Raw genomic sequence first — 23,698 nt, forward strand, 5'->3', positions numbered from 1 at the left:
ATCGCTGTAGATGAAGTGACCCCAACTAAGCAAGCCAGAGGCGGCAGCGGCAAGGAAACTCCATCGGTGACAGAATGAGAAAAAAACCTTGGGAGAAACCAGACTCAGTTGGGGGGCCAGTTCTCCTCTGACCAGACGAAACCAGTAGTTCAATTCCAGGCTGCAGCAAAGTCAGATTGTGCAGAAGAATCATCTGTTTCCTGTGTTCTTGTCCTGGTGGTCCTCTGAGACAAGGTCTTTACAGGGGATCTGTATCTGGGGCTCTAGTTGTCCTGGTCTCCGCTGTCTTTCAGGGCAGTAGAGGTCCTTTCCACCATCATGACTGGATCTGGTGGCCACAGTGACCTCGGAACAAGAGGGAAACAGACAAATATTAGCGTAGATGCCATTCTTCTAATGATGTAGCAAGTACAAAGGGTGTTATGTGAAGTGTTTCCGGTTCCGGTTTACCTAATTAATGCAGCCTAAAAATTGGATCCTTTAAAAATCAGAGCCTTTAACGGATTTGGATATTAAAAGCATATTAGTATGTTATGTGTATGCCAGGTTAAAGAGATGGGTCTTTAATCTAGATTTAAACTGCAAGAGCGCCAAATAGGAAAAGGATCTGCCGCCCGCAGTTGATTTTGATATTCTAGGTATTATCAAATAGCCTGAGTTTTGAGAATGTAGCGGATGTAGAGGAGTATAATGTAGAAGGAGCTTATTCAAATACTGAGGTGCTAAACTATTCAGGGCTTTATAAGTAATAAGCAATATTTTAAAATCTATACGATGTATGATAGGGAGCCAGTGCAGCGATGACGGGACCGGGCTAATATGGTCATACTTCCTGGTTCTAGTAAGAACTCTTGCTGCTGCATTTTGGACTAGCTGTAGTTTGTTTACTAAGCATGCAGAACAACCACCCAATAAAGCATTACAATAATCTTACCTTGAAGTCATAAATGCATGGATTAACATTTCTGCATTTGACATTGAGAGCATAGGCCGTAATTTAGATATATTTTTGAGATGGAAAAATGCAGTTTTACAAATGCTAGAAACGTGGCTTTCTAAGGAAAGATTGTGATCAAATACCACACCTAGGTTCCTAACTGATGACGAAGAATTGACAGAGCAACCATCAAGTCTTAGATAGTGTTCTACGTAATTACAAGCAGAGTTTTTAGGTCCTATAATTAACACCCCTGTTTTTTCTGAATTTAGCAGTAAGAAATTACTCGTCATCCAATTTTTTATATCGACTATGCATTCTATTCGTTTTTCAAATTGGTGTGTTTCACCGGGCCGCGAAGAAATATAGAGCTGAGTATCATCAGCATAACAGTGAAAGCTAACACCATGTTTCCTGATGATATCTCCCAAGGGTAACATATAAAGCATGAAGAATAGCAGCCCTAGTACTGAGCCTTGAGGTTCTTGAGGAACTGATGGCGGTCATATAAGTATGATTTAAACCATACTAATGCACTTCCACTGATGCCAAACAAAGTGTTCAATTCTATGCAAAAGAATGCTGTGGTTAATTTTGTCAAACGCAGCACTAAGATCCAATAAAACTAATAGAGAGATACACCCACGATCAGATGATAAGAGCACATCATTCGTAACTCTAAGAAGAGCAGTACTCCGTACTATGATACGGTCTAAATCCTGACTGGAAATCCTCACATATACCATTTTTCTCTAAGAAGGAATATAATTGTGAGGATACCACCTTTTCTAGTATCTTGGACTGAAAAGAGAGATTCGAGATTGGTCTATAATTAACTAGTTCCCTTTCAGTCGGCCACATTCGATGTTACGAATGGGATCTCGCCCGAGAGCCCAATCACCTTTGAGTGGTACAAAACGAGCCAATGGTACACAAAGTACCTTGGTCTGCGGAATTTGCATCGCGAGCTCCGCCCCGCAGAGCGGGTATATAAGGAGCAATGCGAGCAACTCGCATTCAAACTTTCGCTTCGGAGCCGAGCACATCGCTTGCTGCAATCACCCGAGTGTTTACAAGCAAGAGCTGGTGTTGGTGTGACGGCGCGATTCAGCGGTTCGTCTGGGTTTCCTGCGACAGCTCCCACGTTCCCCTGAGCGCTTCAACACCCCTAAAAGAGCAATTTCTCTCACAAAAGAGATACGGGCCGATTTGCGTCTTTTTAAAGATGTCATTTCGCCCGTGTGTTTCTGGGTGCGGTCGATATATCGCTCCTCGTGACGGTCATGATCGCTGTGTCACGTGTCTGGGCTTCCAGCACGCTGAGACTGCATCCGTGGATGGCTCATGTTCTCATTGCGGGGACATGACCATCTCGGCGTTGAGATTGAGACTTGATTACCTTAAAATGTATAGAGTCCCCTCTGCCACACCCCGTTCTAGCTTTTTTTCTCGTAAGAGGGCTACTTTGGCTGGTGGCCAGGGTGATCTGAGGGTTACTGTGTGGGCTTCCCCGACAAGCGAACCTCCTCACCCCCCTCACATACGTCGCAGCCGGTTGACTTCCCGGATGAGTTTGCTGGACCCTCTCAGGCTCCTGACATCTCATTCGGGGCTCGCGAAGAGGACCGTATGTCGATCGCCGCATCACAAGGTGGGCTTGAGTCCTCGGGAGATGAGGGTTCGGCTGCGTTGCCTCCCTCGGGGGTGCCAGTGTTGTCCGAGTCCGATCCCGAGCTGACGGCCATGCTTTCCCGGACAGCGGAGAGCATCGGGCTTGACTGGAATCCTCCACCCTGTCCCGAGTGCTCGAGGCTGGATGATTGGTTCCTGGGGGCTGCTCATGCGGCTCGCCAGCACCCCCTTCTGGTTCCTTTCTTCCCGGAAGTGCACCAGGAAGTAACTAGTTCATGGAAGGCACCTTTAACTGCCCGAAAACGTTCTGGGTCTTCCTTCACCTTCACTGCCCTCGATGGCGGGGCGGCCAAGGGGTATGCTGGGATTCCCCCGGTGGAGCGTTCTGTTGCGATGCAAATGTGTCCTCAGAGTGACGAAGCGTGCCTGGAATTCGGGCCGGCTAACTCTCACGTTTTCTTGAGACCCCGGCCTGGGTACATGCCCAAAGTTCCCACCACTCCTTTTAGGGATCAGGTGGTGAACTTGCAAGCGCTGCCCCTGGAGGAGGCAGACCCAGCCCTGGCGCTGCTCTGTCCAGTACGTGCGCTCTGCACCTACGTGGACAGAACTCGGTGCCTTAGGACCTCAGACCAGCTCTTTGTCTGTTACGGAGGCCAGCAGAAGGGAAAGGCTGTCTCCAAGCAGAGATTATCCCACTGGATAGTGGATGCTATTGTCCTGGCTTATCAGGCTCGAGACCTGCCATGCACCCTAGGGGTGAGAGCTCACTAGGAGCGTAGCTTCCTCCTGGGCGCTGGCGCATGGCGCCTCGCTAACAGACATCTGTAGAGCTGCGGGCTGGGCGACACCTAACACATTCGCTAGATTTTATAATCTCCGTGTAGAGCCCGTGTCCTCCCGGGTACTTGCCCCTTCGGGCCAGTAAGGACCTGCTCGGTGTCAATCCGCTTGCTGCGCCATTCCCCTCAGGTGAGTTCCTCAGTCAGAACCCTGGGTTCCTCCAGCACTGTTGATGTCCAACACTTGCATACATGCCCCTTGGTCAGCCATGTGTGGGACCTCCATGTGTCGTGATTCCCCTTTCTGGGTAATCCCACGTGTGTATGTCCATAGTAAGTCTCTCCGCAGCATGTGTCTTTCCCTTGGCAAGCCCCTTGCCAGCTCTGTCGTTGAAACTTCCACCCTGCGGGCTGGGTACCTCAGAGTCCTTATGTATCACCACCTTGGTAGATACCTGCCTTCTGTAAGTCCTCCCACGGGCAGGCAGCCTGCTAGCATATGTCCAGCTGGAATATGCTACCCAGTGTATTCTGTGCGAGCTATAGGCCCTCGCTCGTGCTGGCCTCACGACAGGGTGCTATCACTCACACGGGTCGCTGGAAGACAGCCATGTGGCGTTTTGTAAGGGACCCCATTCGTAACGTCGAACGTGACCGACTGAAAGGGAACGTCTTGGTTACGTATGTAACCCTCGTTCCCTGAAGGAGGGAACGGAGACGTTACGTCCCCTTGCCACATCGCTGTTCCGCTGAACGGCCGGGTCACTGGCTCGGCTTCTCAGCGAAGACTTGAATGCGAGTTGCTCGCGTTGCTCCTTATACACCTGCTCTGCGGGGCGGAGCTCGCGATGCAAATTCCGCAGACCAAGGTACTTTATGTACCATTGGCTCGTTGTGTACCACTCGAGGTGATTGGTCTCTCGGGCGAGATCCCATTCGTAACGTCTCCGATCCCTCCTTCAGGGAACGAGGGTTACATACGTAACCAAGATGTTCTTTGGGGTGAAGTTGTGTTTTTTTTTTATACAGCCAGTTTTAAGGTTTTGGGGACATATCCTAATGACAATGAGGAATTAATAATAGTCAGAAGAGGATCTATGACTTCTGGAAGCACCTCTTTTAGGAGCTTAGATGGTATAGGGTCTAACACACATGTTGTTGGTTTAGATGATTTAACAAGTTTATACAATTCTTCCTCTCCTATAGTAGAGAATGAGTGGAACTGTTCCTCAGGGGGTCTATGGTGCACTGTCTGATGTGATACTGTAGCTGACGGCTGAATGGTTGCAATTTTATCTCTAATAGTATCGATTTTAGAAGTAAAGTAGTTCATAAAGTCATTACTGCTGTGGTGTTGGGAAATGTCAACACTTGTTGAGGCTTTATTTTTTGTTAATTTAGCCACTGTGTTGAATAAATACCTGGGGTTATGTTTGTTTTCTTCTAAAAGAGAAGAAAAGTAATCAGATCTAGCAGTTTTTAATGCTTTTCTGTAGGATATGTTACTTTCCCACCAAGCAATACGAAATACCTCTAGTTTTGTTTTCCTCCAGCTGCGCTCCATTTTACGGGCTGCTCTCTTTAGGGTGCGAGTATGCTCATTATACCATGGTGTCAAACTGTTTTCCTTAACCTTCCTTAAGCGTAAAGGAGCAAGTGTATTTAAAGTGCAAGAAAAGATGATGGTAGATGGTCCGGTCTGTACCATGATGGTAGATGGATTAGTTTTGAATTGACAAAACCAAACCACTCCAATCAGGCTTTGTTGGTACTATTTTACTTGTCATCAACTTTCTTTGTCAACTTCTTGATCCTGAGTTTGTGGAGCATGTACACATGAATTTGTGACATCACTGGCAAACAGCCAATCACTAGCCTTGGTTAAAGGTTTAATGTTAAAGCTTTTGCTAACAGTTAGGAGATTGAATAATATGATGAATTAAATGCATTTACAATGAAAAAAGTACTTGTTCATGAAAGAGGACAAATAAAAGTAGTTATCTTGCTTTATCAGTGTAGTCAAAAATGACACTTTTTATATACAACGATAGAGACTTAAACATGTAAGGTCACATAGTTATTTTATAAAGCATTATCTATTGATTCAACAGCTTATTTGTATTACATTCATCTATTTATATTAACATTAATTTAAAATAAATGATTTGTAATAACTGATAAAATAAAATTGCTTGTGTGTAATGGATTAATAATAATACAAATCATATAATTATATAAATCATATAAAATTAATTATGTAATTATCATTAAAGCCAGTTTTTCATAGTACAGACTTCATAGTACCCGGGAGCCCAGGACCATGCCATAACAGTATGGTAAGGGGCATAACATTTAAGTCACACACTTGATGCATTCAGCCAATCACAACACACAGGGTAGCTGGCCAATCAGAGCACACCTCGCTTTTCAGACCGATGAGCCTTGTAAAAATTGACCTGTTTCAGAAAGGTGGAGCATAGTGGAGAAACAATATTGTACAGTATGTGGAAAATAATGTGTTTTTTCTTAAACTAAGTAAATAAATTTCAATACACCAAATAAACAAAATAATGTTCTTTTTAGCAAAATCATATGACCCCTTTAATGCATACAGAGCCCTGCACACATGCGAGAAAAGATATATTAAGAATTGGTTTTGCAACATAACTAAAACATAATTGGGAAAAAATTAATCAAACGTGGATCACCAATTAAAAAAGTCATGGAAAACTGTTATTAATTTGTGGCCATTATATCATATTTATTTCCAGAGCTGATCCACCCTATATGCAAGGTACGCAAGCTGAGTATGGCTGAGTATGGTCCCCAAAAACCAGGGGGACCCCTTTCTTTCAAAGATGATTTCATTTTCGTTTTTGAATTCGGAGCGGTTTTGAAAACCAGTTATGCCATTTCTTTTAATGTGGTATGCTGTAGTCCTTTCTTCATAAAAAATAAGTCAAATCATGTAAAGAGAATGTCATACAATGTTTATCACTTGAAACACAAGTTCACCCCGACCCCACGAAAATAGACAAGCGCAGTGATGCAGTGAATGGTAGTGCTGATGTACACATTAGCTGTGTTGGAAATTGCATAATCTCTGAGTAGGTAGTCTACTACTTTTGAATTAATAACTAGCCTACTTAAAACCTACACGCACTTAAATCACGTTCACCCTGCTTGGTTAAAACTTTTGATAAACGCCTTTAAAAACTGTTTTAAGTAGTCCTACATTATAAACAGCCTAATTAACATCTTTTAACATTAACATTTTCTAAATGCCTATTATTTAATATCTGACAGATGCAGATAAGCAAATGCAAAACCTCTTAAAAATGCTCTCCAGCAGCCTCATGGGATAGTAAAAACTCCATAAAACAATTCAGAATCTCAGAAATAGTTTCTCTGGGACTTTTAACCTACTATTTTATAAATACTGTGAATTCAGACAAAAAGTGTATTTTTTATTTTTATTGATTAATTTATTTTTTGCCTAGTCTACTGCATAGTAAGCAATTTCGTATGCAGCCAATATGCCACACAGCATATGTTGTTTATGTCACTGAGAAAAACGCTTTTTTTTTTATTTTGCTGGCACTTTTATTTTTAAGAGTAGGCCTACATACTGTAGACAAACATCTGAGTTTGACATTTCAACAACAACAAAAAAAGACTCAGACGAAACAAAATTTGGATGGTTTTTATTTGATGCTTTCCAAGACATACAGACAAGACATATTTTCTTTCCAGTGTTTTGACAGTTGCCATTTAGAGTTCCAATTTCATTCAGTAATCTTTGCAGCTCCGGCTCACCCAGAGAGGATGTGCTTGATGAAGGACGTGTAGTTAATGCAGCCGTTGGCGTCTTCTTGTCCAGCCATCAGACGGTCCACCTCATCTTCTGTCATTTTCTCCCCAAGTGTTGCCAAGACATGACGGAGCTCAGCACCCATCACTGTTCCATTTCCCTCTTTGTCAAAGACTCTTAAACCTTCAACAAAGTCCTCAAATGTCCCCTGGTCCTTGGTTCTCGAGATATGCTGCAGCATAGGCAGGAACGTCTCAAAGTCCAGGTATTTGGTGTTCATATCTTCAGTCTTGGGCTTCCCCAGCACAGTCAGGACATCAGCGTTGGTAGGGTTGTGACCAAGAGCCCTCATCACATCTCCACACTGGGCGTACCTTATCTTCATCTCGCCCGTTGGTGTCTCATCAAAGAGAGTAAAGGCGTCCCTAAACTCTTCAATCTGGTCAGCGGTAAATTCCAGTGGAACACTTTTCAGGTCCAGCTCGGGCTCTTTGGGGGTCTCTGGAACCGGGGCAGGAGCTGGGGCTTCTTCTTTCTTAGGTTCTGGTTTTTTAGGCTCTGGTTTCTTGGGTTCAACTTTCTTCGGTGCCATAATGCCGATATTAAGAGTGGAGATGGGAAATGCTGAAAGTGTGTTGTAAAAGCCCCTGTTGGCCTTTTATATCGACATGTCAGAGAGTGTGATAAGCCTTATCAGAACTGGAATAGTGACATACTATATAAGGAAATGAACTGGACCAGACTTGAGTGCTGCTCATACCTTGTTGAAATGCTTCTGTCCAGTAGATAAAACCAGACCGACCGCCCTGTTACCTCATTGGAACGATTTAAATTCATGTTCTTAAAAAGCCCTATAGTCAGCTTTAAATGAAACCGTATTAGTAGTTTTTATTTATTTAGGCTTTTTATCAACAGGAAAATTATGTTAGCATATAGAGATGTTATACATAATGTTAAAATGTGTTCATTCACATATCTTTATGTGGGAAACAGACCAAGATGTAAGTCAATATTCACTGATAATTTTCACTTCCAGATGATTGATCAATCTGAGTAAATTGAACTTGAGAACCAGGTCAGTTTGACTCATTAAGTAATGATTCTGTTCAGGTTCGTTAACTGGATCAACTGAAAAGTGCTGAAAAGAATGATTTGTTAAGTTTGAGAGCAAGTAAATGATAACACATTTTTCATTTGTTGGCAAACTGTCCTTTTAGCATATATGGACTAATTTACCAAAAAATGAAATTGTCATAATTTATATTTTGCACCTAAAGCAGATATTTTGAAGAATGTTTGTAACATTTATGGTGACCATTGACGTCCATTGTATGAACAAAAACATGTTTTATTATTATTTTTTGTGTGTGTTCAGAAGAAAGAAAATATGAAAAATAAAATAATTATTAAGAAGCTAAAACATACAGCAGCACAGAGTTAAGAAGAGTGAAAAATGCACCAAGTTTTAGAATTCAGTGATATTTTTTCTAAACTAAATATGTTAATCCAGAACAGAAAGATAACATTTCATAACAGATCATAGTGCATTTGTGTCATATGTAGATTGCAGTAATTTAAATTGTACTTCTGAAAACCTGAAGCTGTATAATATACAAGCAAAGAGGAGTCTCCTACTGGTGCCACAAAGAGCTGAAAGTAATTTGCCAGGCAGGTGATAAGGGTGGATCTATTCTGAGAAACAGCACATACCAGCACTCTCTCACAGTGATGCTGTTGATAACACAGTATTTTAAGCACACTTAGCACAAAATAAAGATACCATGATCGTTGAATGGTAAATTTAATATGGTGAAGTTAAAAGCAAACTCAAAGCTCATGTTTTTAAGATATTTTTTCCCTTTATTAATCAGTTTACAGACTCAAAAGTAAAAATAATAATAATAATTTCTTAAAATGGCAGAGATGGGTATAACTGTGGACGGCTATAAATTAACTCTTTCAAACCAGGGAGGCTATAGAACAAATTACTTTTAAGGAATAAAAGCCTGCCATCTAGTGGCTGAATTGTGAATTTGTGTTCAGAAAATTTACAAGCATTGTAAGTGTAGAGATTGCATGAAATAGATACTGATGTTTAATAGACTTTACTACTTCTCCCACTAATTTGTCAGTAGTGAATTTTGGCACTTGATCAGTCAGTGTTTGTCAGCAAGGGCAGGGAGTTATGTTCACTGATGTCCTACTGCAAAAAAAGGCACAGCTGGAATGAAGATCTATTGTCATAGCCAGAGGACATGGCTGTAGTGGCGCTTTCTCTATCTCTGTCTCTCTTCAATGTACTCATATTGTGGAGTAAGATTAAAAAAAATAAGTAAATTATTTAATAATCATTAATCAATTTAATTTTTTTTTGCAAGAATAGGTGAGTTAAATTGTTTGAAAACATTTTATATTGTTATTGTATTTGATATTATTTTATACTTTGGTGGGTTTTTTAGCAACTCACATTATTTCTGGCTTGAGCTCCAAATATACATTAATAATATCAAGTAAAAGCATTACAATTAAAAAACAAAAACAGAAATTTTGGAAAATGTTCTGCTCTAAAAAGTTGTTCTTATTAAATTATTGAAAAAGTTGTACAGAGAAGATTCACAGTGAAGTTCAAATAGAGGCAACAACTGGTTTAAAATATACATTATATTATATTTCTTCTTTGACTCTTTTCCCTGACCCTTGACCCTGACCCACAAGTTTACTGATGAAAAATGATGGTAAAATAAAATGTTTTGCAGGCTGCTTTTGACATTTTGATTTAATGGCAGCAGCTGGATGTTTAGACGTCCTTCTAAAGATCTTCAGTACTGCTCTGCAGGGAGAAGAGTAATGTTTATGAAATATGAATCAGAAAACATTTTTAAGCACAAATTGTGGCTTATAGTGTAACTTTTGTTTAAAAACCTACTGCGTTTGTGTCACTAGGGAACAGTCTCTTCTTGACAATGGTACAAATGTCTGTGAAAATGTCATCTTCTTCTCGATCAGCATCAACCTAACCAAGCACAGTGAGACAGAAGTTTGTTTCACAACATAAACTAGACAGTTTTTTTTTTTTTTTTAAACAAAGCAGCATCTGTAATCATCCACAGAACAGCCCATGCTGTTAAAACCAGCTGCATTCATCAGCAAAGAACAGCATCTTACCCTTACAAGTCTTTTCTCCTGGTAGTACTTGGCAATGAGTGTGATATTGTGTTTAAATGTATCTAGTCTCTTCTCAATAGCGTGAGTATTGTCGTCGGGACGGCCCTGCTGGGACGCTCTTTTCTCTAGACGCTGCCGGAGTTGCTGATTGGAGCAGGCAAGCAAGATCACCAAGTCTGGGGAGCCAATCTGAAGCAATACTTTATGAGTGTCATTCCTAGAATACAAAGACTTTATATACTATATAGAGTAGACCATCAGAATGCTGAATATTTGACCTGCTCCTCAAAGGTGAACGCCTGTGAGATCTCTCTGGGGAATCCATCCACAATGAATCCTTTAGCATCCTGCTTTTTGATAAACTGATGTTTCAGCTCTTCAATAGTTGTCTCCTGCAGGATACCATGCCAGAACAACACTAGGGTGGCTAAAGTACTATGTAAAATATTAAAGTACGCTACTTAGATGTTCGAGGCATTTATTTGTTCAACAACACAGTAAAAAAAAAAACTTCAGTGTCACACGATCCTTATATGCAGATTTGGTGCTCAATATGTTGAAAATATTTGTGTTGCTTACAGAGTTCACACAACAATTTAGTGGAAATGTTCTTACCATCAGGCCATCCAAGATATGTTTCTTTATTGGAACAGATTTGGAGAGACATTTGGTAGCATTACATCAAATTCTTCTGCAGTGAATGGGTGCCATCAGAATGAGAGTCCAAACAGTTGATAAAAACATCACAATAATCCACTCGACCCCAGTCCATCAATTAATGTTGTGTGAAATGAAAAGCAGCACGTTTGTAATAATCAAATTAATCTTAAAGATATCTTCCATCATCGATGTTTTAACTTCAAACTGCTGCTTTCAGCTAAAATACGAGACTTCTATCCATAACTGCTATATTCACTACAGAGGATCCATTGGTCAGCAAGTGATGTAATGATAAATTTCTCAAGATCTGCTACAATGAAGAAACAAACTCTCTACATCTTGGATGGCCTAAGGGTGAACTATTGAACTACCGGTACTGTGTTTTTTGTTTTGTGATGGTTGTTCATGACTCCCTTGTTTGTTCTGAACAGTTAAACTGAGCACTTTTCTTCATAAAAATCCCCCATGTCTGGTGGAATTTTCAGTTTTTCATATTTCATCCCTTTCCAGCACTTACTATATGATTTTGAGATACATTTTTTCACACTGAGGACATCTGAGGGGCTATTAAATACAACTATTAAAAAAGATTCAAACATTAACTGATGCTCCTGAAGGAAACACGATGCATTAAGATTTGGGGGGGGTGAAAACTTTTTGAATTTGAAGATCAAGTTAAAATTTACTTAATTCATTTTCCGGAACACATGCAAGTATCTTCTGTTGCTTCCGAAGTGCAGTACTAAATGGGAAGAAATATATATTTCTACAAAATAAGAACAATTTGGACATCTTCATCCTGTTTGAAAGTCCCCCCCCCCCCCCCCTTTAATGCATCTTGTTTCCTTCAGGAGCATCAGTGAATGTTTGAACCTGTTTTAATAGTTCTATTTGAGTCCCTCAGTTGTCCTCAGTATGAAAAGATGGATCTCAAAATCATACTGTCACTGCTGGAAAATTTCTGAAGAACAGTGCTCAGTTTAATTTTTCCGAACAAACAAATGAGTCATAATCAAACATCACAAAACATTGTGGATCATCCAGGTAACCACACAGTATTAAAAACCAATTTAATAATTTGAGCTATTTTTTTTTCTTGTGGACTAAATGTAAACATCTTTTATGTAAAATATCTTACTCAGGACAGTACTAAATAAAAAATATTTATTTTATTATTATAAGATTTATTTTGTTAATAATGACTCGCATTTTCACAGATTATGCAAGGGGTTCAAGTGACTGTATAATTTATTTTTTGTTTTAGGGTGAACTTTTATCATTTATTTAAGAAGAAAAAAGCGCACTTGAAACCTTTGAATTGTAGTTTATGTTATTTTAGTAATAAAGCAGCTGTAAATACACCATATCTGTGAAATTCACACATTTGGTGGTCAAACTGCCAAACCTGGGGAGCCAGTTCTCCATTGGCAATAATCTGAGCAATCAGCTCCCATTTCCTGTCACTGGGGGCATGATGCAGCAGCTGGTTCCTTAAAATTTCCCCCACAGATACATGCTCGTAATCATAGTGATGTGCAAGTTTAGCTGTCTGAGTGCCCTTCCCACTGCCCGGTCCACCTGGAAAATATTACAGCAAATATCACTTTACACAGAAATAGCACAACAGAAATGCCGATTTCAAATTAATTAAGGTCAAGGTCTACTCAATTGCATTTCATCCAGCTCCAAGAGTTGGAATTCATAAGATTAATAAAAAAAAAAAATCTGATGATTGAAATAGATGGAAAATGACAAGCTGACATTGATGACCACTCACCTATAATGAATATGATGTGCGGTCGTGGTTTTGATGGGTCAAAGACATCATATTCCTGTATGAGTCCTGAGGATTCCGTCATATCTGAGTCACTTTCTATGGAGAACTGGGCCTGGATTGGTGGCAGCCTGTCATATCGACGGTAAGGTCCGGGACCTGGGCCAGGACCACTATCTGTGGAAAGAAAAAGATTACATTCACTGTTTTATTACCTCAGATGCACTCTTAATTCATTCATTTGACCGAAGCCCGCACAGATCTGTGGTTAGATTTTCATTATTGAGATATTTATGTATTTAAAACACATGAACTTGTCACAGTGTCTGGGTTGTTGTTCCCTGGGGTTCCACTAGATGTCCTCCTTGCTCACGGTGTCTGTCACCAGATCACTTCCTCCTCCCTTATTTGGTCACCTTCCTCCTTGTTGTGTAATTGATTGTCCCCCACCGTTCTCTTGTTCCCTCATTATCCTTCTGTCTATTTATACCCAGTCTGTCTCTACCTGCAATTGGTTCTATCTCCGTGCCTCATTGCATCACGTGCCGTGACAGAAGGACTCTGTCACTTCAAGAGCCAGCGGTATGTCGACTTATGTCTCCTCCCCAGCCACAGTGCGGGAGAGGAGTGGATTTGAAGGAACTCGTCTGGTGGTTTTCCGGGGAACCAGAGGAGGTCGCCGAGGAGGAAGTGGTCGAGAGGATACTCAGTATCGCTCTCAAGCAGGACCGCCCTTCGACCCGGGGCTCGTGTGGGATGGATTAGAGCCACCATCTCACCATGGCGGACAGAGAGGTGAGAAGAAGCGCACGCCCACCATGGTGGCGCCCCTGCCCATGATGGCCGCTAGATCAGCGCCAAGAGGCAGGATGGACGCCAGCACAGCGCCACAACCCAAGATGGCCGCCAACCCAGCGCCGCTGCGGTGCATGGCCACCAACCCAGCACCACAAAGCAAAATGGCCGCCAGCCCAGCGCCACAGCACAAGATGGCCGCCAACCCAGCGCCACTGCAGGGCATGGCCACCAACCTCGCACCACGAGGCAGGAAGGAAGCCAGCCTCACACCACAGTACCAGATGGCCACCAGCTCGGCACCGACGCTCAAGATGTCCAGGAGGACGTTCCCGTGTGGGCCGCTTCCGTCCCCGATGCTGTGCCCGAGGTCGTTCCCGATGCAGTGAACGAGGCGGTGCCCGAGGCTGCTCCGGAGGTCGAGGCGGTGCCCAAGGCTGTTCCAGAGGCCGAGGTGGTGCCCGATGCTGTACCAGAGGCCAAGGCGGTGCCCAAGGCCATTCCCGATGCGGTGCCCGAGACCGCTCCCGAGGCCGTTACCGAGGCAGTGCCTGAGGCCATTCCCGATGCAGTGTCCGAGGCCGCTCCCGATGCCTTGACCGAGGCGGTGCCCGAGGCGCTTCAGGTCTCCACAGACAGTCCAGAGTCTAGTCAGATTCCCGTGGACTCTCCGGAGTCGGGTCAGGTTCCGGTGGACTCTACGGAGTCGAGTCAGGTTCCGGTGGACTCTCCGGAGTCGAGTCATGTTCCAGTGGACTCTCCGGAGACGAGTCAGGTTCCAGACGACTCTCCGGAGTCGAGTCAGGTACCGGTGGACTCTCCGGAGTCTAGTCAGATTCCCGTGGACTCTCCGGAGTCGGGTCAGGTTCTGGTGGACTCTCCGGAGTCGAGTCAGGTTCCGGTGGACTCTTCGGAGCAGTGTTAATTTCGTTGACGAAGACTATGACGAAAAAAATATTCGTCAACTAACCTTTTTCACGGACGAAAACTAAATAAAAACTAAATAAAAAGTCAGATATGATGACGAAAAACGTGACGAAATATAACTGACACTTTAGTCAACTAATAAAAATGAGACGAAAATATATGGGAGGGACGAATGGAGAAGAGATCCAATCAGAGCGAATCTTTGAGGGTAGGTTGATCTATGCAGAAGCAGCCAAGCCATTTTAAAAAGCCGCGGCAAATGCAAGCGCAACAGATAAACAAACGCAGCAGCAGTTACACAGAAAAGAGAACAAAGATGAGTTTGCAGAATTTCGCACAGTTTCGAGGACATTTTCATAACAGTTAAGTTGTTTACACAGGGAACTACACTGCGACCTTTTGAAATGCCATTGTGACCCAAATTTTTATGGGGTCGTAAATGTATCACTAATTATTTTTTTACCTACTTATGTGTAATGCTATGTTTTAATATAAGCATTTATTAAAACAGAAATGTGTATTTTAAGAATACGTTTTATAACGTGCTCCGAGCATTCAACACATCAAGCTGGCTTTAGCCCCGCGATGCGGGAAAGTTGAACTGAGCAGAGCAGCTGGTTACTCGCGCAACACTGAACCGAGCTCTCCTTCAGGACGTTTGCGTCTTCCTGCACCTGAACGAACAAATACAAATCACATTTTAAATAAACATAAGAAAAAGAGCGAAAAGTGAAAGAGCTCAATTCAGCAGCGCGGTGTTCTGGTGTTCTGGTGTTCAGGGAGCAAGCAGAGACGTGTCTCAAAGTCTTCTTTCTTTTGTACCGACAACAAATACATACTAAATATGTCGAAATACCCGTCTTGGAAAGTGTGTTCGAAAAAGTCTGCTGTTATGTCTTCAGTGAAAGTAAAGTGTTGGAAAGAAATTGGATGCATATCTTTATAATGGATGCATTTGTCTCTTAAAGTGACCGCGCCTAATTTACTAGCTCTGCTGTCAGTGTCTTTAATGTATGAAAATGAAAGTAAATCACTCACTACTCTTGATTGAATTACTTTTATAGTTTTAACAAGAATTTATCCAAAGTCAATCTAAAAATCAGATAGAATAGATTATATTGTTTTACTAGTGACTAAAAAATACAAAAAATAAAAAAATAAATAATAATTATTAGGGACCTAGCATGTTTTGCTTAAGTGTTTCTTTCTTTAATTGCTACCAAAATCAGACTGAACCAAATTAAGCATTGCATCAGACATTATCAAGATGAATTTGTTGTTCTGACACAGTTTAACCCCGAGTTATTGTCATATTTTATTACCAATTTCTAAACTACAGCAAATAAACTGTGATATTGTAAGAAACGTTGAAGGTGCCTGAATACATTTTGGTTTGATCGTGTATTTTATTTTACAGTGAAGACAATGCAGTGCTATTTTAAATGAACAAAAACAAACTTACAAAAATGTAAACTTTGTGTAAATAGCACAAATAAAGAAATAGAATGAACATACAATACAAATATAATATAGGTGGTTGTCTATTTCAATAATACTGTACTTCATCTTGAAAGAATGTCATATGCATTGCATATCATTCAGGACGAATGCATATCTTTTTCAGAGAGCATGTATATTTTACATTGAGAGCAGGCCTTATGTTTATTTTATAAATACCATTCCATAACAGACTGATGGAAACATTTAGTCAAGTCAACTAAGTTGACTTTGTTCTACTAAAAAAAACTAGACTAAGACTAAAAGACTTAAGACTAGACTAAGACTAAAACTCTTATGATATTTAGTCGACTAAAACTAGACTAAGACTAAAACATTTCAGATGACTAAAATGTGACTAAAACTAAATGGTGTGTTATTCAAAAGACTAAGACTAAGACTAAATCTGAATTTGCTGTCAAAATTAACACTGCTTCGGAGTAGAGTCATGTTCCAGTGGACTCTCCAGAGTCGAGTCAGATTTCCATGGACTCTCCGGAGTCGAGTCAGGTTCCGGAGGACTCTCCAGAGTCGAGTCAAATTCCCGTGGACTCTCCGGAGTCGAGTCAGGTACCGGTGGACTCTCAGGAGTCGAGTCATGTTCCCGTGGACTCTCGGGAGTCGAGTCGGGTTCCCGTGGACTCTCGGGAGTCGAGTCGGGTTCCCGTGGACTCTCTGGAGTCGAGACGGGTTCCGGTGGACTCTCGGGAGTCGAGTCGGGTTCCGGTGGACTCTCGGGAGTCGAGTCGGGTTCCGGTGGACTCTCGGGAGTCGAGTCGGGTTCCGGGGGACTCTCGGGAGTCGAGTCGGGTTCCGGGGGACTCTCAGGAGTCGAGTCAGGTTCCGGGGGACTCTCAGGAGTCGGGGCTAGTCACCGCTGACCCTCCAAAGTCAGGTCTAGTCACCGCTGACTCTCCAGAGTCAGGTCAAGTCACCGATCTTCTGGAGTCCAGTAAAGACACCAGGGGGTTACCGGAGTTTCGTAGTCCCATTGGTACGGCCGCACAGAGGTCAGCTCCGCCTTGGGGGGCTCTCGTACTGACCACATGGCTGTGGTGGTCTTCCGCTTGGACCTGGGGGGCCCTCGCCCTGACCACATGGCTGTGGTGGTCTTCCGCTCCGCCCTGGTGGACTCCGGCCTCGACCACAAAGATGTGGTGGTCATCCGCTGCGCCCTGGGGGACTCTGGCGGCAAGCACGAGGACGTGGTGGTCTTCTGCTCCGCCCTGGTGGATGCCTCAACACGCCCTCCTTGGACTTTGTTTGGTGTTCTTGGTTTCTGTTTTGTTTCTGTCTGTTTTCCCTCAGTTAGTCTTGTCCTCCATCCCTCCCCCTGAACCTCCTCCGGTCCTCCTCCCTCCTGGTCTCCCTGTTTTATGTTTACATTTCTGGTGTTTGTTCCCTATGTTTTTCTTTTCCGGCCCTCCGTCCCTCCCCCTTAGCCTCCACCTGTCCGCCTCCCTCCTGGTCTCTGTGTTGTGTCTTGTCATGGAGCGTCTGGGAGCCGCTCCATAGTGGGGGGGTACTGTCACAGTGTCTGGGTTGTTGTTCCCTGGGGTTCCACTAGATGTCCTCCTTGCTCATGGTGTCTGTCACCAGATCACTTCCGCCTCCCTTATTTGTTCAACTTCCTCGTTGTTGTGTAATTGATTGTCCCCCACCGTTCTCTTATTCCCTCATTATCCTTCTGTCTATTTATACCCAGTCTGTCTTAGTCTGTGTTACGGAGTCCTTGTTTAATGTAATGTTATTTCATGTCCGTCATCCTTGCCTTGTCTTGCCTTGCCTTGCCTTGCTTTGCCTTGCCCGTGTTCGTGTCCTGTTTATGTTCCGATTTGGATTCTCTGGTTTTGACCCTGCCTGGACTGTTTACCCCTTTGGATTATCCCTAAATAAACGACTACCTGCAATTGGTTTTCTATCTCCGTGCCTCATTGCATCACGTGCCGTGACAGAACTATGTTCAACCTTCCTAAATTTCTTTGCAATGCTCCTAAGTTTTCATTTCACAGCTGTCCTTCAGTTTCACACTCTAATTAATGCTTCCTTCGCTGCTGGCTTTTTATCTAGAAAATTTGGTTTTAGTGATTTAAAGAAAGAAACCAATATAAAACATTCATTTTGTTTTATGCTCTGTTTGACGTTGTGTTTATGAATCATTCGAATCTAAATGTAATGACAATAACTAAAAAGGCCATTTAAAAAAAAAAAAAAAAACAGTGTCATTTTACTGTATCCATGATGTACAGTATGACAAGACTTTTTTTTTTTTTTCGAGCAGACATTTTGTTGCTTGCTAAGTGTAATGTGCCTTCACATTGGCTGAATTACCGAGTTTGGAGGGAGCTTTCTTTCCCTGTGCTGGGGTGATAGGTGGTAGAGGTTTTCGATCAGGTGTAATGAAAGTGTTCCAGGCCACACATTTAGGACCCCCAAGGTCTCGTGTTTTCTGCAGGCAACTCTCCAAGAATGCCAAAGGGTCCTCAGGCCTGTGGTACATCAGCCCTGTTAACATGCTCTGTGAGAAACACACATAATTCAGTTAGGTTTGTTATATGAAATGCTTATAGCTGAGTGTTTCTGAACACAACTCTTTATTTCAGGATGTAGAACATATCTTGTTTATTAGCCAAACAAAGCTAAACGATTTCTGAATGGTTAGACATTGACAGAAAAAATTTATAACTCAGGGTAGAAAATAATAATCGCAAATTGTTCTAATTATACCAAATGTGTTAGCAGTTCATACAGCTAGTAATGACTAGGGGATGTCCATTCAGAGGGAAATGGAATGAAAAATCTGAGCTCTAAATAAAGAGCTGTATTCTTCTTTTGATGCAAATAAAACTGCTTGAGAATTTAAACCTCAATCCTCACAGGTATCAAACAGCTAAAGACACATTCAGGCCCTGAATACAGCAACAGTGTCCAAACAGAAACAAAACAAAAGGCTGAATTTGATGAGGTATCAGTTTAATAACAGACCACAACATTTTCAAAGACTAATGAAGTATCGATATGGAAAACCCTGTTGAAAACCAGCATAGCAACTGGTTTAAGTTGGTCCAAGCTAGTTCTGAGCTGGTTATGAGAAAAGAACATCAAAAAACACTGTTAAAAGTAGTAATTTATACCATTCAAAACCTTAAATTTAGTATTATTAAGTTAATGTAGGTTAATTTGTTCAGCTTGACTCAAAGATGGTAAATAACATTTTAGATGTTATTAAAATAAGTTCATTTAAACTTGTTTAATTTTGTGATATTTAGTACTCCAAAATGTCAACATGATCAAAAATGTGCTGAAAAACCTGTTGTACACAATATAGGGTACTACACACTTTCTGTCATCTTACTGAGAGTTTATACTTATTTTATAAACAAGCAAGTGCAACAGCAAGTAAAAGGCCTTTAATAACTTTTATATTGTTAGTAATATCTTAAGATGGAAGAGAATCAACCAAGGTTTACTTGATCATTTTTAATATTAAATGTTTCTGTTTTAATGTTAAAAGTGAGTACAAAATATGATACATCAGGGCCCATATTCACAAAACACCTTAAGGCTAAAAGTAGCTACTAACTTGCCGATTTAGGAGAAAATCTTAAAAATAGTCGGCATGTCAGTCCTTACACAATTGTTGGTGTGTAAAACAAGAGCACAACGAAGGAGATATCAAAATAGTTATTTTAATGATCCACAGGAGAAAAAAGGGCACATCCAAACACAAATCCAAAAAATCTAACATCAATAACGAACAAAGGAATAACAGAGAACACAGACTTTTAAATACTGGGAACGTAATCTGGGGTAAACAGAAACAGGTGTGGAGCTAATTAATTAACTGAACAAGAAAAGGAACATGACCATAACTGTGAAAAGGCCTAAATTTCAAACTGAAGGTCTGGAATTCATGGCAGCTTTCATTGCTAAGGACCGCCCATGAGGCCATTTGACCAACATGTCAAACAACCATTGTTTGTTTCGTTCATCGTCACGTTTCTCCAACATATTTTAAAGATTCTATGGCGCAAACTTGAAATATTTCACATACTTCTGAATATCCAGTATTTAGTCGATCCTGATAAGCACTCCTTGTCAGATTTGTCAACAATCTTTCGTGAGGGGGTTTGGCGCCACGGTATATTTGTTTCCAGGTGGAACGTTAAAGACTGTGACACACGCATCTTGTGGAAATCCTGTTAAATTCAACCAATCCGATGAGTACTTTGACACTCCTGAAGCATTCCACTTTTGTTTGCCATATGCAGCAGACGTTCAGCCAACGGTCCATGGGCGTGACGTCTGAGGCTGAGACTATTTAGCCGCAGGGAAAAAAAACAATTCCACATGAAGTGGCGAAGTCACCGTCCTTGACGGACAAATCCTTAAAGAATGGTCTATGGTAATATGGTACATTGGTCAGGACATACATATGCTCACCTAACATTCATCTACCTCAAATATGGCTTATCATCTGAGATATGTATGTACTAACTTTACATGGTAGCTCAATCTAATGTCAGCCTAGAAAAAAGTGTGCATGTTTGTGCAGAATGTGGATGCTGAACAGCGCACTTGTGGCAATCATTTTCTCTTAAAATACTCAGTCATTTTTGGTCATACAGATAAGAGGAATGCATCTTTTCTATCTGTAAAGACTCTACGTTTATTCGTGTGCACTCAGAATAGAAAAAAAATGATGCGCTTTTGTAAAATAATTCAAGCAAACTTAATGCGCTTTCTGCCGTCTTGGACTCAAACTTGAACTTGAGCGTGTCACTTCGAAACTCCTTGGATGCTTATTTGCCATATTAAATATGTGAAAAATATATTTATAGAGAGTGAAACTTTTAAATGAAAAAATTAAAACAGAAAACAAATATTCTCACATTATGTAATTCTAATGAAACATGCATACAGGTGCTGCAGAGATAAGTCACTGTCGCAAACTTCATCTCTTAAATTGAAAACAGAGAGCACTAGTGTAACAATAAATTAGGACATTACAATAAATTAAAACGTTGGTGCAGTGTGCTTGCAGTTTTTCCCTAACACATTCGTAATTATTATATTTTCCGGTGAGCTGTGGCAAGCCTTTTTTGCATGTACTTGAGCGCTTACTAGGCTATGTAGGCAATTAAATGCTCACTATTAGGATTTATATGGTTTATTTATAAAAGTGCGACTAAAAATCGACTAATGCTAAAATGAATGACTTCTAGTCGACCATAAAAATCTTCAGTTGAGGGCAACCCTAATGTATATTGACTAATTGTTTACGAGAAGCATACATATAAGAATATATAAAGAATATATAGCTAATAATTAGTGACACTAAGCATGCATTTTAAAATCTTTATTTGTGGCAATGAATTTTTTTAAGACATTTATTTAAATATGGCAACATAATATTGAGCTCTACAATATTTCTATGAATAAATCTCTAACAGACGCTATCAGCCAATCACTATGTGCATAGTTAGTAAGTATGCTGACATCATCCATAGCAACCCCGCCCTTACTCTTAGCTTAAGACTTCTGTGTATTCCTTAGTAAAAGTTTGTCTCTTTGTCGCTTTGTGAATAGGTTTTAAGAAAAAACTCTTATCTAACAACTTTTACTGCTATTTAGAAGAACTCTTAGTAAGATACAATGTTTTGTGAATACAGGTTTTTTATTTGTACCCGGCCCAGGTCTTTATTTCTACATCTCTCAATCGTCATTGTAATGCATTGCAGTTTTACACCAACAAAAAAACTACAGAGCTTTTCTGAACTTACTTAGACAGATGGCACTGGCATTTAGAGTGACAACTGATATTTATATGCATTTTAAGTAGTCTGCTATGCTATTGTAAAGATTTTATTGATTTGCATTATAAACTAACTGAATTTTGCCTTCCTTTCTGGCCATGTAAACATCAGCAACAGTACCAATTGGATTATTTTTTTTTTAGTTTTTGTGTTTTGTCAGTTTAGGCCTCTGAAAGATACTAAAGAGCTCAGTGAGATGGCTGATATACTTGCTATGATGACAGATTAAATAATAGTTATGCACAGAAATGAAGTTCACTACTTTAGAACTTTCTAAATATTCCTTATATGCGGTCTCAGTCTGAGAAATTGAGAGATGTTCTGTATGTCTAGAGGTATGCACACAAACCTAAACCTGCGTGTTTGCATTCCTCATGAACTGCGTTTTTGGGCACATGCAAGAATATTATTGTTTCAGTCCTTCTCTCCCTCTCGCTCTCCATTGCCCATATTTCCAAAGATGAGTCACATGAAGTAAATATAAAGTGCATAGCTTGTTGCCTTGGTGACAGTTAAAGTGTCGATGTGCTGAAACTACTGTTTACAACCTTCACCATTTATGTGCTGCCTGAGGAGGTTTCATACAGTGATGAATACCTACAATATTGCACTTCCTTATATATAGGATCAATTTAGAGATGGAAAACCTATCAGACGTCTGTTCTGTGATCCTCTGTGGACACAGTATTTTATATGCGACTACATATCTCCCGCACAAGCACAAGCACTTGTTGATGCTGTCTGAGGAAAATCTTCCCTCTTGCTGACAATCTTGAGACCCTCCGCATTGCCATTACAGCAACCTATTTGAGAATCACCATAGTGACACTTTGAAGTATCCAATTTACCATTTAATTGTGCATGCTAAATAGACACAGACTTTGATGAATTCATGCTATCAGCTCACATCTGATGTACAGCACTGAAGAAGCACTGAAGAAGAACTGGAAGAGGCATAATACTGAAAACAGACACAATCAGATTTCATAGTGGCAGATGTTTCCAGATGTGTTCCACTCTAATTGACGTTGCGATATTAATATAGAAAATAATGAAATGGCTTCTCCTGGAGGTGATTCTTACCTCAAAAAGGTGTGGGATCTGTCGTTTGGAGAGGTAATCCTTTGCGTCGTTTGTGTTCATTCTTGTCGGTTATCCAGACCAGCGTTTGTAAGTCAGCAGAGCAGCAGCTGTGTTTGTCTGCTCATCTGTTGCATTTCCCCCTCAGAGCAGCTGTGCTGTCTTGCACCATCGCATTGGCTGGTTCTCTACTGCTTTGACGCTGATGACCTTCAGGCAATGTTTCTATTCATCAGTTGTTATAGTCACGCTCATGAATGCTGAGCTCAAAGTGACCCCTTAGTGTATAGTCGCAAGTGAGGCTAACCGAGTACTATTATCGAGTATCCTTACTGCATTAAAATAAATAAATAAATTAGTTAAAAAAAGAGAGATTTCTCAAATATGTTAGAGATTGTGTGTGTTTGTCTGTGTGTGTGTGTGTGTGTGTGTGTGTGTGTGTGCAGTTCCATAAAACTGGTAGACAAATGTATACAAGCAGTAGGATTTTTATGAAAAGGAAATTATTAGTTACTACCCAGCTGTCAACGACCAGGCAGACCCGGTCCCAGCCAATCCACAACAATCACACTCCCCTGAGTATTAATCACCCGCACCTCATCACCCTCAGCATGGCACTATAAAGCACTCACCTCAGCACCAGTTCACCTTCAAGCCTCCAACAGAAATCGACCTCACGATCTTGTCTCCAGCTCAACTCGACTTCAGAAGACCTCCAGAAGTAAGGTATACTTACTTTTTGAGAAGCTAACCTGTGTGTCTTTGTTCTCCTGTCTTCAGGACGCCTGTGACAAATCAGTTACCTGAATTCCCCACGAGCTT

General features: G+C 41.2%; 2 protein-coding genes across 2 annotated transcripts; both read right to left on the reverse strand.

The window, feature by feature from the left end:
* Nucleotides 1-7,040: 7,040 nt before the first annotated feature.
* Nucleotides 7,041-7,802, reverse strand: cmlc1 (cardiac myosin light chain-1). The gene has a single exon (XM_052555568.1). It carries the CDS (start codon nucleotides 7,752-7,754, stop codon nucleotides 7,164-7,166), a length of 591 nt encoding a protein of 196 aa, XP_052411528.1. The 5' UTR covers nucleotides 7,755-7,802; the 3' UTR covers nucleotides 7,041-7,163.
* Nucleotides 7,803-9,001: 1,199 nt separating this feature from the next.
* ak5l (adenylate kinase 5, like) lies at nucleotides 9,002-23,279 on the reverse strand. Its single transcript, XM_052555782.1, has 8 exons — nucleotides 22,880-23,279; nucleotides 18,312-18,498; nucleotides 12,765-12,938; nucleotides 12,393-12,565; nucleotides 10,606-10,719; nucleotides 10,328-10,516; nucleotides 10,089-10,175; nucleotides 9,002-9,992 (listed from the first exon to the last, which is right to left on the reverse strand). Exons 1-8 carry the CDS (start codon nucleotides 22,937-22,939, stop codon nucleotides 9,972-9,974), a joined length of 1,005 nt encoding a protein of 334 aa, XP_052411742.1. The 5' UTR covers nucleotides 22,940-23,279; the 3' UTR covers nucleotides 9,002-9,971.
* Nucleotides 23,280-23,698: the final 419 nt, after the last annotated feature.

This window comes from Carassius gibelio, chromosome B5 (genome assembly GCF_023724105.1).
Source record: "Carassius gibelio isolate Cgi1373 ecotype wild population from Czech Republic chromosome B5, carGib1.2-hapl.c, whole genome shotgun sequence".
NCBI classification, from domain to species: Eukaryota; Metazoa; Chordata; class Actinopteri; order Cypriniformes; family Cyprinidae; genus Carassius; species Carassius gibelio.